The sequence below is a fragment of the Scomber scombrus genome, chromosome 8 (genome assembly GCF_963691925.1).
Source record: "Scomber scombrus chromosome 8, fScoSco1.1, whole genome shotgun sequence".
Taxonomy (NCBI): domain Eukaryota; kingdom Metazoa; phylum Chordata; class Actinopteri; order Scombriformes; family Scombridae; genus Scomber; species Scomber scombrus.
The window spans coordinates 26,920,034-26,938,026 of NC_084977.1; the positions used below are offsets into that span (position 1 = coordinate 26,920,034).

The 17,993-nt window shown below is 38.3% G+C and overlaps 2 protein-coding genes across 3 annotated transcripts in view; one reads left to right on the forward strand and one right to left on the reverse strand.

Moving 5' to 3' along the window:
• Positions 1-11,172, forward strand: part of LOC133985197 (phosphatidylinositol 4,5-bisphosphate 3-kinase catalytic subunit alpha isoform-like) — a 28,280-nt gene extending 17,108 nt beyond the window's left edge. The window contains 11 exon segments of the mRNA XM_062424795.1: positions 393-559; positions 1,041-1,142; positions 1,302-1,473; positions 2,286-2,392; positions 2,497-2,618; positions 3,229-3,307; positions 3,491-3,661; positions 3,973-4,090; positions 4,868-5,019; positions 5,563-5,725; positions 5,920-11,172. Of these exon segments, the coding sequence (XP_062280779.1) occupies positions 393-559; positions 1,041-1,142; positions 1,302-1,473; positions 2,286-2,392; positions 2,497-2,618; positions 3,229-3,307; positions 3,491-3,661; positions 3,973-4,090; positions 4,868-5,019; positions 5,563-5,725; positions 5,920-6,027 (1,461 nt within the window). The 3' untranslated portion in view covers positions 6,028-11,172.
• A 558-nt stretch (positions 11,173-11,730) lies between these two features.
• On the reverse strand, positions 11,731-17,646 carry kng1 (kininogen 1). 2 transcript variants are annotated; one of them, XM_062424792.1, is made up of 9 exons: positions 17,491-17,646; positions 17,229-17,325; positions 15,882-16,022; positions 15,120-15,236; positions 14,739-14,811; positions 13,527-13,699; positions 13,298-13,408; positions 13,102-13,197; positions 11,731-12,527 (listed from the first exon to the last, which is right to left on the reverse strand). In XM_062424792.1, exons 2-9 carry the CDS (start codon positions 17,292-17,294, stop codon positions 12,198-12,200), a joined length of 1,107 nt encoding a protein of 368 aa, XP_062280776.1. In that variant the 5' UTR covers positions 17,295-17,325; positions 17,491-17,646; the 3' UTR covers positions 11,731-12,197. The 2 variants fall into 2 exon arrangements, with proteins under 2 accessions (XP_062280776.1, XP_062280777.1); XM_062424793.1 differs by having other exon boundaries at positions 17,229-17,328.
• Between the last annotated feature and the right edge of the window lie 347 nt (positions 17,647-17,993).

A 17,993-nucleotide genomic window follows, 5' to 3' on the forward strand; every position in this document is an offset into this window, starting at 1 on the left:
GCACAGGTAATCCTTCTAATAAATCATATCTGTTCATCTTGTCAGTTTTTCATAAAAGAGAAGGAACCAACTGTGAAAATAAGGTGGATTTTGTAAAACATTTTTGTATTTTTTCTTAGCTTATAACTATCAAATGCTAAATCTGATGAAGGTACACTTGTCATTTTATTTGCAAATATCTGTTTCATCTTGACCACTCATGTCAACCTTTAACCTTTTTTTTTATTTGGATGTATACTTTTTTTCTGAAATTCCGTACCTGTTGTACATACACTGCATTTTGTACAGACTAGGAATTTGTTTATTTTGAAGGGTTTGTTTGCATATTTGTCAACTATTAATGACAGTACATGCACTATTAACTCACATTTCTTGGTGTGTGTGTTTCCCAGATGTACTGCCTTTTAAAGGAATGGCCGTCCATTCGTCCAGAGCAGGCCATGGAGCTGTTGGACTGTAACTATCCAGACCCCATGGTCAGACACTTTGCTGTAAGATGCCTCGACAAATACCTGACTGATGACAAACTGTCACAGTACCTCATCCAGCTTGTACAGGTGGGTCTAATCATATGTCAGGAATATTGGGTCTGAGGAATCATTGACAAAAGAAAAGCATAAAAAATTACACTTAGTAAAATGGATTTTGGAGTGTCTTTCTCAAGCCTGAGTGTTCTCGGCTTTCAGTCTTATTTCTGAAGGAAAGAAGCTCTTGATAAATTGGTTCCTGTGTATCAAAGACTTAAAGGCCTTTATACACTTGACAGCATAATGGGCTTGTGAGTTTGTGTTTTTATGTGTTTCTGTTGCAAATTTGTATCGTTGCCGGTGTGAATAGTTTTGAAGTATTTCACATTTTCATGGTTTCTTTTTTCTTTGTCACGCCCCCTGGTGTGTAAAAGCCTTTAGGTTTTATATGGTGTTTGTGTGCACAGACTCACAAAGTGGCTAGACATAATAGACTTTAAAATTGCAAATTCCTCTTCTTCTTTCTTTCTTGTCTTTAATCTTCTCCTCCGGTCTCTCTTACTGTTCCAGGTGTTTAAAATATGAGCAGTACCTTGACAGTCCCCTGGCCCGATTTCTCCTTAAAAAGGCCCTGACCAATCAAAAGATAGGACATTTCTTCTTCTGGCATCTAAAGTGAGTCACTGTTTGTATGTTTATGTGCCTTCAATTCTCTGCCTTCCTACAAAGCTAAATGCAGTAAATCCTCCATACTGTGTTGTGCTTGTTAAAAGCCTCTCTGCTTCTTGTTTTTTTCTAACACCTCTCTCTCTTGACTCTCTTTCTTTCTCAAAGGTCAGAAATGCACAATAAGACAGTGAGCCAGAGGTTTGGGTTGCTGTTAGAGGCTTACTGCAGGGCTTGCGGCATGTACCTCAAACACCTGAGCAGGCAGGTAGAATCCATGGAGAAGCTCATTAACCTCACTGACATCCTCAAACAGGAGAAGAAGGATGAAACGCAGAAGGTAAGGAGGTGGCGACACACACACACACACACACAGACACAGGCATGCACAGTAATACAGATATGATTTTCAGTAGGCTTCTGTCTTTTAGATCTTAACACTACACTATATAATGTGTGAAACAAATTGTGAGGATGCTGACATTTATCTTGATCATACAAAAACACCATTGGAAACGTAAATAATAAGCATCTTACATCACAATCTGTGTATTATCAATGGTTGTGTTTGATCGAGCAATGCTCTGAAAGTAGGGTGGAAATGTAGATTTGTACCTGTCCACCTAGCTATGTTGCTTTTTAGAATTAATTTATAATGTTGACATATAATACAAAATAAGCAGCAAATGATCCAGCAAGAAATATGCATGCAAATAAAATAGGCTGATTTAGTTTCTTGGTTATATTCACAGCATAGGTTTTTATCAAATAAATATCCTTCTTTTGGTCTTAATCAATCACTGCTGTGGCTTCTCCATTTAATCGACTCATAAAGGTCAATTTACTCTTTTAACTGACACCAAACACACAAAATGTAATTATGTGCTATTATTATCCAAAAACTGGCCTGTTGAACATCCAGATTTTATGTGGGACCTGTGATTTGATACTTATTCTTAAAACAGAAAAACATGCCTGTCCATTTTGATTATTACTCATCGCTTAGGAATAGAATAGAATAGAAAGCCTTTATTGTCATTGTACAAGAATATACAACGAGATTTGGAGTGCTAAGCATAATTCACCTTTTATAATATTGTGTGACATATTCAGTTGGTTTTAGAGGATTTCTTTGTGTTTGTGTCTGTGGAGGTCCAGATGCGGTTTCTTGTGGACCAGATGAAAAGACCAGACTACATGGACGCTCTACAGAACTTCACCTCTCCTCTAAACCCTGCACACCAACTGGGAAACCTGAGGTTAGGAGCGTGTGTGTGTGTATGTGTTAGTGTGTGCGAAGTGGTGTGTGTATGTGTAAATAAAAAAAGAGGTTAATTAATCATTTGATATAATTCCTACGCAGGTTAGATGAATGCAGGATCATGTCATCAGCAAAGAGGCCATTGTGGCTGAACTGGGAGAATCCTGACATCATGTCCGAGTTGCTCTTTCAAAACAATGAGATCATCTTCAAAAATGGAGATGGTAACATACACACACACACAAACACACACAGAAATACACACAGCCAGCCACTGCTGCACTCACTGCAAACTGAAACCATGTGTCCTTTGAAACAGATCTGCTTCAAACTTCTCTCTAATGTCAAGTCTGAAACAATATGAGCTAGAATAGATGAGGCATCGTATAGCCTATGACTGTCAAATAAACGGTGATAATTTAGTTCAGTGATGAGCCTGAACACTAAAGATTACGGAAAACTTCAATCTCAAAACAACTGGTATTGTTTGTGATACTGTTTCTTAAAATAAATCCGTATGTCTCACATTACAGCAGATTGGAAGTTTTGTATTTGCCTCTCACACTCCTACCACAATATGCTATTGTAAAGACTCAGGACATTTTAAGTCTGTTTTATGGGGAAGAGCATTTCAGTCTTTCTGACTTGTGCTTTAAAGCAGTAAACCACATTTCATAACAATTTCTAAATGGTGACACAAGATATAAACTACTGTATAGAGGCTGCAGATCTTCTCCTGTAATCATACCTGCGCTTCTTTATGTTGTTTTTGTGTATAATCTGTGAATGGAAGGACTGAAGGATGTTATTTGTTGTAATGTGTCTGTGTTGTAGACTTGCGGCAGGATATGCTGACTCTGCAGATTATTAAAATCATGGAGAACATTTGGCAGAATCAGGGACTGGATTTAAGGTATTACAGTCAATCTGTACTTCATTATCTCTCTATAACTTTTTCTTCTATTCTCTCGCTCTTTCCCTATGACAGAGTTTTTGGGGCTAAGACTATCTGTTTTTTGTGTGTGTGTGTGTGTGTGTGTGTGTGTGTGTGTGTGTGTGTGTGTGTGTGTGTGTGTGTGTGTGTGTCTCTCTCCAGGATGCTGCCCTATGGCTGTCTGTCATTAGGAGACTGCGTGGGTCTTATTGAGGTGGTTCGCAGCTCCCACACAATCATGCAGATTCAGTGTAAAGGCGGCTTGAAGGGAGCCCTGCAGTTCAACTCCAACACTCTGCATCAGTGGCTCAAGGACAAGAACAAGGGTGAAACGTAAGTTCTTTTCCCCTGACATTATTTTTTACCGCTTCTCTGCATCATTAGACTTTATAGAACTACTGTCCATTAGAGTACTGTCCATTAGAGTACTGTGTCTGCTGGGCTCAAAAAGAAATGTCTCTAAGGGGGATTTAGTCGTTTAAGAGTTCCAGTTCATTTAGTTCAGCCTATAATAAGTTTATATTTCTCATATGTGTGATTTATGTAATTTGGAAGTACCATTACTACTACTTTATTTTCAATTTTTAATTAAAAATACAGAATTGATGCTGTCATAGCTTACTGTGATTACTGTGTTTGTGCAGGTATGATATGGCTGTGGATCTGTTTACGAGGTCCTGCGCTGGCTACTGTGTAGCTACATTTATTCTCGGGATAGGCGACAGGCACAACAGCAACATTATGGTCAAAGATGACGGACAGGTAACCATACAGCATACATACAAATACATACACAGCATGAAACATCATGGTTTAGGATGGACAGGTTGCAAATTGCACACATACACAGATATTTTCTGGATATAATGAACATTTGGGTCAGTGACAAATAAGGGTTGGCCTTAAAAACAGAATCGTGTTTGTTAAAATGTACATTTTGTATTTTTGTTGGTTTTATGTCATTTGAAAATAAATTTGCACAAAAGTAAGACTGAATGGTCCCTATGTCAAATGGTGTAACCACAAAAGAATGATAAATATTACATATTTTATCCACCTACAGTGTATTTAAGTGTACTTATACAAATAATTATTTCATTTTTAAAAAATGTAAATGGTTCCTGATTTACATGATTCCCCAGATTAAATGTAATATTTAGAACAGTTGAATTCCATTAACTTTATTTAATATAAAAAGTTATAATGTAAAATCATGCAAAACTAGTTGATATGAAATATGAACACAACATAACACAACTTGTGGTATTAAGCTGCTCCATATAAATGTTGCCCATTTACCTCTATAATCTGTGGGTATTTGATTTGATCATTTGTAATTTAAAACCTAACTTGTTTATTGGCCAGGCCTTTATTTGATCCAATGAATAAGTTTTTAGCCAATACTGTGTCATTTTAGATACTGTATTCATCTTTGTAATAAGATTGGTGTCATTGCCTTGTGCTTTCATGAGGTTAACAGTATATAGTGTCACTGAACTTTGTCTTCCTGTATCTGTCTGTTTTTGTTCTCTGCTCCAGTTGTTTCACATAGATTTTGGCCATTTCCTGGATCATAAGAAGAAGAAATTTGGTTACAAGAGAGAGCGAGTGCCATTTGTTTTGACGCAAGACTTCCTCATCGTCATCAGCAAAGGTTCCCAGGAATGTGCAAAGACCAAAGAGTTTGAGAGGTACTGTAGCATGTTACTTCTCCTTTCTTCTCAGCTGTTAGGTGTCCTTGTCTTTAACTAGGTTTTAAAAGGATGACTCAATGAACTGGAGAGCACGTAGTAAAAGCAGAACTGCTAAACTTTAACACGCAACTTTGAGCTCTTTTCATACGTCAGGAAATAAAAACTGCTGCCGTAATACATAAAAAAAGAAAAAAAAGAATTGACCAACACCCTTCCTGTCTGGCAAGCAGGTCTGTGGCATCTTTTACCAAATTTGCAACATGCAAGTTGCACGTTGCATCATGTCCTCTCTTGTCTATTTTCACTTATACGTGAGCCCGTGAAAACCTCAATTGTGAAACAGCTCAGTGTCGGAGCCATCACGGCACCCTCAGCCTTCTTAAAAAAAGGCATCAGACCTGAAAGGAAACACAGGTGCTCATCTGGTTTTGGGTGGGTGCTGCAGCCGTTGCTATGACGTCCATGCACTTCAGCCACCTAAGGAAATTGTACAATAATACTGTCTTTTTTCTCACATTCTCCTTTTCCATATACCTCCAGGTTTCAGGAGATGTGTTATAAAGCCTACCTAGCCATCCGGCAGCATGCTAACCTGTTCATCAACCTGTTCTCCATGATGCTGGGCTCTGGCATGCCTGAGCTGCAGTCATTTGATGACATTGCCTACATTAGGAAGACGCTGGCTCTGGAAAAATCTGAACAGGTATGGGTCAATGACGTGTTTAGTCAAATTTAAAGGGTTTAAAATGTGAAATTATTACTGCAGCAAGTGGACAGTAAAATAGAAGAGAAGCAATAAGAAAAAGAACAACAACAATTATAATAAAATATCTATAATAAAATAATCTTGACATTATTTACATTATTTACAAGAGTAATATTGGTATTGTGTTGTAGGAGGCCCTGGACTACTTTATGAAGCAGATGAACGATGCTCACCATGGAGGATGGACCACCAAGATGGACTGGATTTTCCACACAATCAGACAGCATGCACTAAACTGATTCGCACACGAGCAAAAAAAAAAAAAAAAAACGCCAGTCCCACCACCATGGAGTATTTACTTCTGTCAGCCAGCATTCATCCATCACAGAAGTTTCAGTTTTGCAAAGCAGACGCCAGAAACTGCTCAGTGATGATGGAAGTTTTGGAGCTTGATATTTTTTTAATCACACCAGTACAAACTTTTTTTTTTAAACGAGGTTCCTGTTTTTCCTGCATTTTCTTGCCATGTTCCCTTCTTCCTTTTTGTGTGGTCTTGATGGCGCTCCCCACACTACCCTCTGCTTGTTCTGGGTCTACAAGAGAGTGTCCTCCTCATGTCCTTAAAGATGTGCGCTACTTGGCTGATGTTTGTAGTTCTGACTACTATGCTTCCTCTGCCATATTCTTTTCATACATAAAAGAAGAAAAAAAAACCTTTTCACCTTATACAATCCACAAATTGGATAAAAGGTGTAAAGAAAATGTATCGGCCAAGCTATAAATGTAGCCAGAGTCCGACCCGCTGCTGTATTAGTGCTGCACTGTGGCTCAATCCCAGAGAGGAGATGCTGGGGAAACTTTATTTTTCTTTTCTTTTTAAATCTTATCAGTGCTGAGAAGACAGACAGAGGGCACAAGAAACTGTCTAAATGATCTTGTTGTACAGTGCAGGATTGGGGGGGCAGTTATGATGAAGGATACCACTGCACAGTCTTCCGCCATCTTTGTGGTGAAGTCGCCCTCGTGACCTGATTCAGTGTCAGCGCTCCTACCTTTTAAACCCTTTTGTGAGGAAATGTCAAAGTTTAAAAAAAAAAAAAAAAAAATTGCTTTGCGCCACTCTACAGTCTCCGTCAGCCTCAATGGAACAGCACTTCTGGAACTTTTTGTCAGTGGTGTAACTTTAAGACTCTTGAATAAACTTCAGGGTGATGATGCCTTTCCATCGAAAAAACAGCACTTAGAAAAAAAAAAATCAACAACAGAGTAATATACAAATTTATTATGACTTTTTACATTTATTTATGTATCTTGTTTCATTCAGTTTATACAGTGGCAAAAACCCTGACTCAGCTCTTCAGAAACATGCCATTGTTTGTGTAAATATATTTGAATTTCTTTTTTTTTGTATTTGTGTTTACCTGTTTGCAGCCTCTTTTGACTCCCATGAGTGCAACTGCTCCCCCCTTTGCTCATATTTCTTAGTTAGGACTGCTGCTGACGCCTTTTTTTTTTTGCCTCTGTCACTTTTAAGTTAAACATTTATTCGACCTTACCAGTAGCTCCATTTGTTTAATTGTGGCTAGTTTGCAGCCCCACCTCGAACTTTCAACTTCAGTTTGTTTACGAACGCAAAATGACAAGAATGAAAGTGCCACTCTCACATTTTATGAATAATGGGACCTATTTTGAGCCTCAGGCTGTCTGTTTTGTCAGCGAGCAGAGGCCCAGGGGAATGTCACGTCTTCCTGTTGATAAAATGCCTTCGTGTCACAGCACAACACTCCACAACACTGCACACTGCTAAGCCCTACACACTTTGCTCAGTCGAGTTGTAGAAGACAAACCGTGACAGCACTATTACTATTGAAAAGCATGGCTTCATTTGACCCTAGTGATGTGGTTGTATTTCTAACCATGTTAGGTTGATGGATTTTGGCATTTCCGTCATGAGAATGTATGCATCACACATTTTTTTATCCAGAAAACACGCTTCAATGAGCCCATAAACCCAGGCAGTATTTGACCTCTGTTTTCTGTTTCCAGGCACTGTGAAAGCCATGATCTCCACCTTTCTGTGAAGCCTGGATGATTTAGCATTTAAACAAGTCACTTCTTCATCAGCTAGACGTTACACTATGTGGTCGAGGTTTAGTTATGAGACTGACTTAATGGTGAAAGGAATGAATTAGACCTCAATCAAACTCTTTGTCAACTGACATCCAAACACTGACCCAGTTTTATATGATGGGTGAGGTTAGCTCGTCGACCCCGATCACATTTGATTGGATACAGTTATGTAATAGCCCCCAAGTTCAAGATGACTCATCAGAAATATTTTTCATCTTTTACTGGAAGAGGGAGGATAGGGATTTTGATATGAAAACACTTCAAATGAGTTTTTAAAAAACATATTTGCATTAAAAAAAAATCATTATTTTTTATTTTACATTGTCTTCGAAGCAGATCATAACTGTCTGGTCTCTGAAGTTACGTAATTTCGGGAATTTTCTAAAAAAAAGAATGCATTTTTTTAACACTTACAAAGCACCTTGAGTGGCGGCCTGCTTTACAGCATTCGTCAGTTCAGTGAGGAGAGAATGTATTTTATTTTACAAGAAAAGGTGCCTCAGAGCAGCCTCGTAACCCCCCCCCCCCCCCCTCTGCAGTATGACATTTGGATGTGGGCATGGCTACATTATCATTTACATTAAACTGGATCTGTCAGGGAAAGAGAGAGAAAAAAACACTTTCCTTGTTTAACAGTTGATTGTATTTAAAAGCCAAAGTTGTGGTCTTGTTCTGATGTGGCGCACGTGTGTGTGTGTGATGTCAGATTATTGCAGCATTAACGGCTCGAATGTATTTCATTTCTAATGCAGACCTTAATCGCACTCATCTTTTTTATGTTTTTGCATCCGTCGTGTTTTCTCTCTAAGGTGAGATGCAGTGCCACTAAACATGTTGTCAGCTCCTTTTTTCTAAACGTGCCATGTCGGGACTGTGAAAGCTAATGCTTGATGATGCAGTCGGTCGAATCAGTTACAAACTTCTTCTTTTTTTTAAAGGGGAAAAAAAAGGGTTGGGGGTATGCACTTAAAGTTCTTGTACTCAATGCCTTTCTGTCCAAAAGTACACTGTAGGAAGAAAGTTAGCCTAGTATGCATGTTTCTCTTAAGCAGCATTAACCAGTATGTGTGTACAGTTACAGTCTAACCTCTTTTTTCTATGTTAGGCTTCATGTGTGACAAGCCTGTAGTGCTGTTAGCCTTTATTTATCCTTTCCCACGTATCCTCCGAATTGTGTGCGCGCGCGTGTGTTTGCGTGAGTGCGTTTGCCCATATGCATTAGCTGTTTCTGTGCAGGTTGCAGAGCTTCATTGGCAGGCCCCAATGAGAATCCACACTATGTTTGTATGTATGTGTGTATGTGTCCATGTGTCTGCGTGTGACGACACTTAAACTGTTGCAGTGATGGTGTCTCTAAATGTTTTATAAGCCTTTTTTCCCACTGGCTTGTATGTGCCAGAGCAGAAGAAGAAGAAGAAAAGGGAAAAACAAATGCTGAAGTTTTTAGCATCATTTGTAAAAGGAAACAAAAACGAAGGGGAAACTTTTTTCATACATCAGTTGTAAAATGTATTACTTGAAATGTTACAAATCGGAACCACAGTTGTAGTTTTAAAGTTTTAAACGGGAGAGTGCAGTGTCTGTTTAATACTGAAGGGTGAAAGTGTACATATGTCGTACTGTAAGTAAGCACCGAAGGTTGAAGCACTATGTTCAGACTGTTTGTTTGATACTGGATTGTGAATGTTATCGATGCCGCCATCAGACATTTCAGAATGAAGACTACTTAACGAAGGACTAAAGTTGATATTGAGGCCAACATTTTTAAGATCAGATGCAGTGTGAACTATGACAAAGTAGTTTATGTGATTTTAATAAGATTTACAAATCCTGACGATGACGCCCAGCTGTGATAGTTCTCAAGTCCTCCTCAGAGCATGTTTAATTGTTTAAAGTTTTTCTTGGCCCTTAACAGTGGCGCTGAATAGGTGCAGGAGTTCTTCTGTAAAGTGTTGCACTATGTTTTCCTCCATCATGAGAAGGCTCTGAAGGCACCAGAGCTTTCTCCAACTAAACAAGAAGCTAAGCAATGAAAACACAGACAGACATTTACAAGTCTGCTCATCACAGGATCAGTTTGACTGGTTTTGTGTCGTGTTCGAGCTAAGCCGACTTGTCTGACTGTATGAATTAACAATTAGCAGAAGATTGAGTATCACATAATGATGTATAACCATCACACCTGCTATTTTAGTATAGTAGGTGAAATTAGAAATGGTTGATTCTCCTTTAAGCCCCTTATGAGAAGTGCTAATACATTTTCTGTGCAGTTTAACAGAGAAAGGAGGGAAATCTGATTTTCATTCATCCTCTAATCAGTTTGTCCCTGCTAATACAATCATCATTTGAGCTGGGCAGACAGTGAACACAATAACATGAACTTTAAAAAAATAAAATAAAGAAGAAAAAGCAATCCAATAAATTATACACTATCTGTGTTTTGATGACTGTGAAAAAAAGTTTCTGTGTTCTTGTTATTGTGTCCACCCCCTGTATGGGCCCAGATATTCACCTTAAAGCAGTAAAAGGTGTTGTTTTTGTTTTGTTTTTTAACCTTAACTTAAGGAGTGTCATTGTTTTAAGAGAGTGTTTTTTATAAAGCCCTTCAAGAGGCTTCAAACTGAACGAATGTCCAGAGTTTTGAACTCTTACACCCTCTGATCTAAGATCAAATATGACTAATCATTCAGATTATTGATGATTTGTGATCTGAAACGTCCTAAATTCTCCCTGGGAAGAAAAATATTGATGTAATGTCAGATTGTTATTTTTTTGTATGCAGCACTATTAACGACATCGCAGCGTCTCACCAATGTATTTCCATTACATGCTGTCAAAACCTTAACCTATACTATGAATGTACAACGGGCCATGTTATTGTATTGTTTTTCACAGCCTACCTGCATGAGATTGGGTGACAATGAATATTATCCTTCTTGCTACCTTGTTTTGTGTTTTTGTTTTTTTGTTTTTTTATTAGTCTGCTAAGCAGCCACACAAATATTTATAAATGAATGCCTTAAGTTTGCTCCCTGTAGGAACAGTTCATCCTCACAATAACCTGCATTTTCTTTAATTTATAAATGTATATTGTGTTTCATTTTTGGTTCCTTGGTCATAGAGTAAAGGTTTGTACCCTGACTGACGGACTGACGGACTGACTGACTTACTGACTGACTGGTCATCTGAGTGTTCTGTGAAGATGTACAAATAAATTTGTTAAACATTCACCCGGCTGTGTTTGCTCTTGTACACACACCCCCCCCCCCCCCCCCCCCTTCCCCCACCTCACTGATCGACCAAGTTTGAGAGTGCAGCAGGCCTCTTAACCAAATGTTTTATTGAAGAGTGGAAGCATTTAGTGTGTTTTTATCCAGCACATGTAACTGTAAAGAGTTAAATGTATTGTTTTATTTTCAGTGTTTCCATTTTTTGTTAAAATCTTAGATAATTTAGAAGTTTAAAGATTGGATTATTGAAGAAATGCATTAATTCTCCAGGAGAAAACAAGGACTATCAGAGATTTCTTCAACTGTTAATTAAATATTTCTTGCACTTCATTGATTTCAGTCCAACTTTAAAGTGAATTTGAAGTTTTTTAAAGATTATTATTTTAAATTACGATCTCATCAGACCGGAAAGAACATTTAAGGCAATAAAAAGTGCCATGAATGACTTCTGCCTAGTCATGGGATACTGTGTTAAGGGAAAAACACATTGTGAACTTTGTATCCTCTGATCAAACAGCTGAATATTGTCTGTCCATGTGTAAGTAATTACACCACATTTTCTTACTGTAAAAAAAGGAAAAAAATGCATTTTTAATCACTATCCATGTGCTTGCACTTATATTCACACATTAAATCAGCATGGACCAAGTATTTACTTTATTTTCCTTTAGAGAAGATTTCCAATGTATACCCAGAACTTGTCATCTTTCATTACCTCAATTTATTCAAAGGAAACACATCAACTAGCAATGTTTTTTTGTTTGTTTTTTAACTGCTAAACTTGCGATTAATACAATAACAGTATATCACTTCATATTTATCTCTGGCTTAATTTAGTCCTTTTTTTTGGCCCACAGTGCTTTCAGGAGTTACAGAGCCTCAAAAATGATTTGCCCTTTTCCCCTAGAAAACTGGCTCATCTTTTTACCAAAACTCTTCTGCTTTTGTAGCATTAATTCTGCACAATATAGCTGCAAATGTGCCCTTCCAACAAAAAAATCCCTGCAATCCAATCCTTTATAATGGAAGATTAGTCTATAAAACAACAACAAATCAGTTAGGACAGCAGGATGAGTGAGATTATTTTTCGGGAACTGTTGTTTTTATATTTATCCCAGCAGGTCTGTATCACTGAAGGTCCCAGGTGAAGGTTCGGCAGGAGCCAACTCTAGAAGAGCCTTCGTGGGAGCTGCGGGCGCACCAGTGTGGTCTAGTTTGAAGGGTTTCCAGGGCTTGGATGGGCAATGGAAGGGGTTGTCTTTCGCAGCTGCATCAGGGGAGCCAGCCTGTTTGGAGCCAGTTGTGTCTTCCTCAGAGGATTCCTCCTTGGCTGGGGCTTTGGAGGGCGATGGCAAGGGTGGAGATGAAGGAGAGGGGACGGTGTCAAAAAGAAAGTTCCTGAGTGGAGACCAGCCGGGAGGACGGCGCCTGGTGAGTACCTGAATAAAAGAATAATGGATGAACCTTCATCACTGGCACAGGTTTCTTCTGAAGTGCACCCATGGAAGCATAGCCTTCAGGATAAACCATGAAATCACAAACCATTTTACACTGTAGATGTGTTCATAGCATTGCCTTTCTCACTATTTATGCATTGGCTCTCAAATGATTCCAAAATGCTGTGAAAAAGTTAAAGTTTCGGTAATTCCTAATAGATTTAAGTCAAACTGAGCTCACATTTGATTGTTTTTCGGTTCAAGACTGGCTAGTTAACACAAAACTTGCTGGTTAATTTGATGCAAGAACCAGATATTTGTCTAAAGAGTTGGTGGAGAACAAAACCGCTGATATTAGAGTGAATGCTAGGCTTTAATTTGTCAGGAACACGACTCCAAATTAATTCTATGGTTGGTTTGTGTCTGGTGGATGTGTAATTTGCCACAATTGTTTTATGGTGATCATATATCAGAGTTGTGACACTCTACTGTCCTCAAGTGGCCAAAAAACTACTTTTGCAGCTTTTAAATTATACATTTAATCAGGAAGTTCATATAAAAGAGGCAAAATGCTTACCGCAGGCAGTGCACCTTGTTCACACTCTAACTGGGCATCTGGGGCCTCAAGTCTCCATGGTGCTACGTCCACTGTAGAGTTACAGTTACTGAACTCCTGCACACACATAAATACACACAGAAATACATCAGCTCATGTAAGCCTGGAAGACATCACATTATATCAGTGATGGTGCGAGTTTTGTATCCATGTTTACCACATTGTCTTCATCAGGGACACACATCACGTTAAGTTCTTTGTGTTCAGACTTGGCGCAGACGGTCTTCCTCATATCAAATCTCAACTTGTATCTGAAACCTGCGACCACCTGCAGGGACACACACACACACACACACACACACACAGTATGGTCAGAAAATTAATAGACATTTTCTCTACCTGAGATTCTTCCCACATCATCGCCAACCATTGCACCCAGTCTCTACCTGTCTGGTGGCGTAGCCGACACTGTGGAAGGTGAACAGGTGTGTATGCTCAGAGACGTGAGAGTTATACTTGGAAAGGGAGGCGGTAAGAGGGACCCTAAGGTCCTCTGAGTTCTCATCAATCTCCTCAGGGCAGCCCAAACAGGGAACTTTCTCTGGGACGATGTAACCATCTGGAGGTGGAAAAATATCAGGAAAAAGTGTGAAGAAAAGCATGAAGTAGAGATTAACTACTAACTTTGTAGCTGTAATGTCGATTTTCAACATTACAGTGTCATTATAACTTAATTTAGCTTTAATCCAATCATTAATTTACAGACAAAAAGGTAGTTTTAACTGAAAATGTGAAGGTTATCATCAGCCATGACTAAAATGTAATGTTGAGTATCATCTGCATATTTGTGATGATTGATGTTATTGCATGTTGTCATGTAATAGCTTCTATGAGACCAAATTCATGTCACAAGTTCAGAGTAAGTAGGTGCTGATGCTTGTTTACTTTATATATTTTAATATTCAAGGCCAGATCCTTGAATACACACAGATATTACATTATCATAAAGAGGAATATTTCAAGCTGAGACAAGCTATGTTTGAATATTTTGGAGAAAATGTTGAGGCCGACTGTGGGCTGTGGTTAGGTAAACAGATTAAAGTCTAGGCTTAGACGTTGCCTTTTATGGTGGGATAAGTTCATATTGTGCTCTCTCTATCTACAGATAGTGTTGATACATTACTCAATCAGCCCCCTTTTGTATCCTCTTCGCCCACCAGCGTACATTTTCCTAAGTGACTCACTGTTTTCTCAAAGAGAAATACTGCATGTTCTCCTATGATAAACATCTGCCACAGTGGACTATATCGATTGGACGATCTGAAAATCTTTGACTATGACTTGCTCAGTGAAGTCTTTCTCTTTCTGGAAGGAGTAGGATTGGAAGTGAGTACTGTGAAAAGCTTTTAAAGGATCTTGCTTATGGAGAGCTTTTTCAAAAAACCTTCACTTCACTTAAGTGAAGGTTAATCTTAAGTGTCCCAGATTATTTCACACCACACAAACACACAAATTGATCAGACTTAGTGCATGTAAGTTAAAATGTCTCACTTCACTGGAAGCTTATTCTGCTGGCTTCACTTGTGTCATAACTGTGAAATCAATAATCGGATGCAGAGTTCAATCACCCAGATCCATGTGAGATCATATTTACTCACCTAGCAGGCAGGCCACCTGTTTAGTGTCTGTTTCTGTCTCTGTCACGTGGACTGTGGCATTGCATGCAAGTGGCTTTTGGAGAAACAACAGAATATATATTATGATTATGATTGGTGCTATTAACAGTCAATATAATTGTATAATCCAAACATTTACATTATTCACTGCTTCCAACTGCAAGCAGCAGTATAAAGACACTATAAACTAATCTCAAATTGATCCAAATATACAGTTGCCACATGGAATCTGCAGCTTATTGCACTTTATTTCATTTTAACCTCCACAGAAATAAATAGAGGACACATGTACTTTTCATTTCTAAATTGAGATTTGTCAAGAACAACAATATCAGCAACTCTTTGTCATCTCTTTGTCACTACCTTGTGTCCAATAGGCAGATAGTCGCAGTCTGTCCAGGGTTTGCTGCTGCTCACTGGACAGTCGCTCCTCCTGGTGGTGAACTGCAGCGAGTACACCGAGTCTGCTCCGCTGTCTGACTGGAGAGGGACACACACACACACACACACACACACACACACACACACACACACACACACACACACACACACACACACACACACACACACACACACACACACACACACACACACACACACACACACACAAAGTCAGTGTGTACCAGGGGTCAAAGTATTTCAGCATGTTTTCCTTGAATTTCTTGCTTATCATCCCACAGCTTCAGTTCCTTTTTGCGTCATCCTCATTTTCCACTTTCAGCACTGTGTGGATTTTTAAAGGAGGCAACAACCATTAGATCACTTCACATCAGAATATTTCCATAACACTAGAAAAATGATGTTTTTAATTATATTAATTATATTTATACACTGTGATTTATTTGCATATGTAAAAATAACTTTAAAGTACTGCTTCTTTACATCGATTTTGTGTTTTTAATGATATTTCATTTACTTTTTATAAACATTTACCTGGCAGGAAGCTACTAATATTGATCATCTTTACTGTGTTTGTCTGTACTTTTACTATAAACTATTTTACTATACTGCTGGAATATTAGCAATAGTTTTCTTTTAAGACTTAAATAGAAAATAAGGGAAATTACATTTTCTGCCTCTATTTTTCCTTCGAGACAAATCCACATTTTTTTGCAGACACTGTACCTTGGTGGCTGTTAGGACCTGATAGAGGGCCAGCTTGTTTTCGCTAGTCAGCTCCTCATTGAACTTGTGCACAGCGCTGGTCACAGCCTTCTCCACAACTGGGTCGTCACAGAAGACAAGAACGCCAGGTTGGACTTCCACCTTGAAGAGGAGAATAATGATTTAATAAAGCAACTCCTAATCTTTGGACCCCCTGAAAGAGTCACAGGATAAATCTGAAGGATTGTGGACTGATTAACAAGACAGAAAAAAAAACAACAACACAAAATTACGTTTGACTTTTCTCAAGTCTTTTTCTGGTGAACATCTCATAGTCTTACCTTTTATTTTAATTAGAACATCTTAGTAAACACACTCACACTTAGTCAAACTGACAACAGCTCATACAAACTGTTACAAGCAGCAGAGGAACAAAACCAAGTAGATTTAATCAAGGGGCTGTATGTGTACAATTTTGTGGTACTCTCCTTGTTTATCTCCATTCAGTTATTTAAGACTTATTTACAACTTATACACTGTGCAGTATATCTACTGCATTAAATTTCATCAAAAAATATGTAGTTTTTACTCCACTACATGTACCTGACAGCCATAGTTGTATGTTATGAAATACAATGCATTGCCACACATTTAACCTCCCACATGTTAATGCATCAGTAATAAAAAATCAATATTCAAGAGTTGCATAACAAGAACTTTTACTTTTAATACTTTTGAATCCTTTACTCTATTGCATTTTCCTTTTACTCATAATAGAGTTTTGTTTTGTTTTTTATGGTACAGTATGGCTAGTTTTACCTAAGTAAAGGGTTTTAATACTTCTTTTACCGCTGGTGATGACGGCCACAAGCAAAAACAGTTTGGAGCAATTTAACCAAAGAACGCAGCACTTTGACTTCATAGAAGTCAGTTTTACAGTCAATTTAATTACTCAAATCTGTACCTATCAGATAAATCATGCTTGTGGTGGAAAGTTACTTATTACATTCACTAGAGTCTTGCATTTAAGTACAGGTATTTCCATTTTGTGCTACTTTGAACTTTTAGCTCTGGAATTTTTTTTTTGACTTTTTAGTTATAGATAAGGAGTTAGTCAAACTCCAACAAGCTGCACCTTTAAAATGCTCTTTACGTGATACTGAATCAATAACTATATATAATTAAATAATAAAATATAATTATGTTATACTCTGAAAGTCATGAAAATATTTTATTTTGATACTTTAAGACCTAATAATTCTGTATTTTTAGCTTTTGCTGATCAGTTCATCTGCTCTCCCTGTGTACTTTAGGTTTAATGCCACAAAAGCAGCTCAAAATTGTAATTTCAGATTATTTTCGCCTTACCTGCCCAAAAACTGAGCTGTAGAGGCACAGCAGGCACAGCACGTACTGCCCGACTCCACTCCTCATCGTTTGATCCTGATGAATGTTCGGCTCTGCTCTGCTAGGAGGCACAGAGGAGTGATATTTAACTGTAAGTGTATTGCTTAAACAGATGGAACCCCCCCCCCCAAAACCTGGCAGTGATAGCTTAATCAATCCTAATTATCTTATTTAAAGCTTTGCAAACAAATATAAAAAAATCTCTTGAGCAAGTGGTGCTTACAGTTTCTGAAAGTGGAGGCCTTCTCGTCGTTCCTGCAGGGCTTGAAGGGGGAAAACGTGACTCCTCTCCACACACGGATGTACGACTGAGTGAAGTTCTCCTGAATATGTGGGCGGGAATCCTACGAATGATGAAGACACACTGATAGACCCATACACAGAGGACAGGAGGGCAGAGAGGACACAAACACACACACACACACACACACACACACACACACACACACACACACACACACACACACACACACACACACACACACACATATATTTACGCTCAGTGGGTAAAAGAAGAGTAAATGTTTGCTCATTTGTTTGCCCTCCTACCTGTTGGGTCAATACAGCAGAGAGAGAGAGAGAGGGGAGCATGTAAGGAAATGCACAAACCTCCATCATTAATGACTTTGGAGGAGCAAAAATCACACCTGAACATGTAAAAACACTAAATTAAACCACAGTAGACTTGATTGATGTGACTTTTTTTATGGTAGCAAAAAAACAACA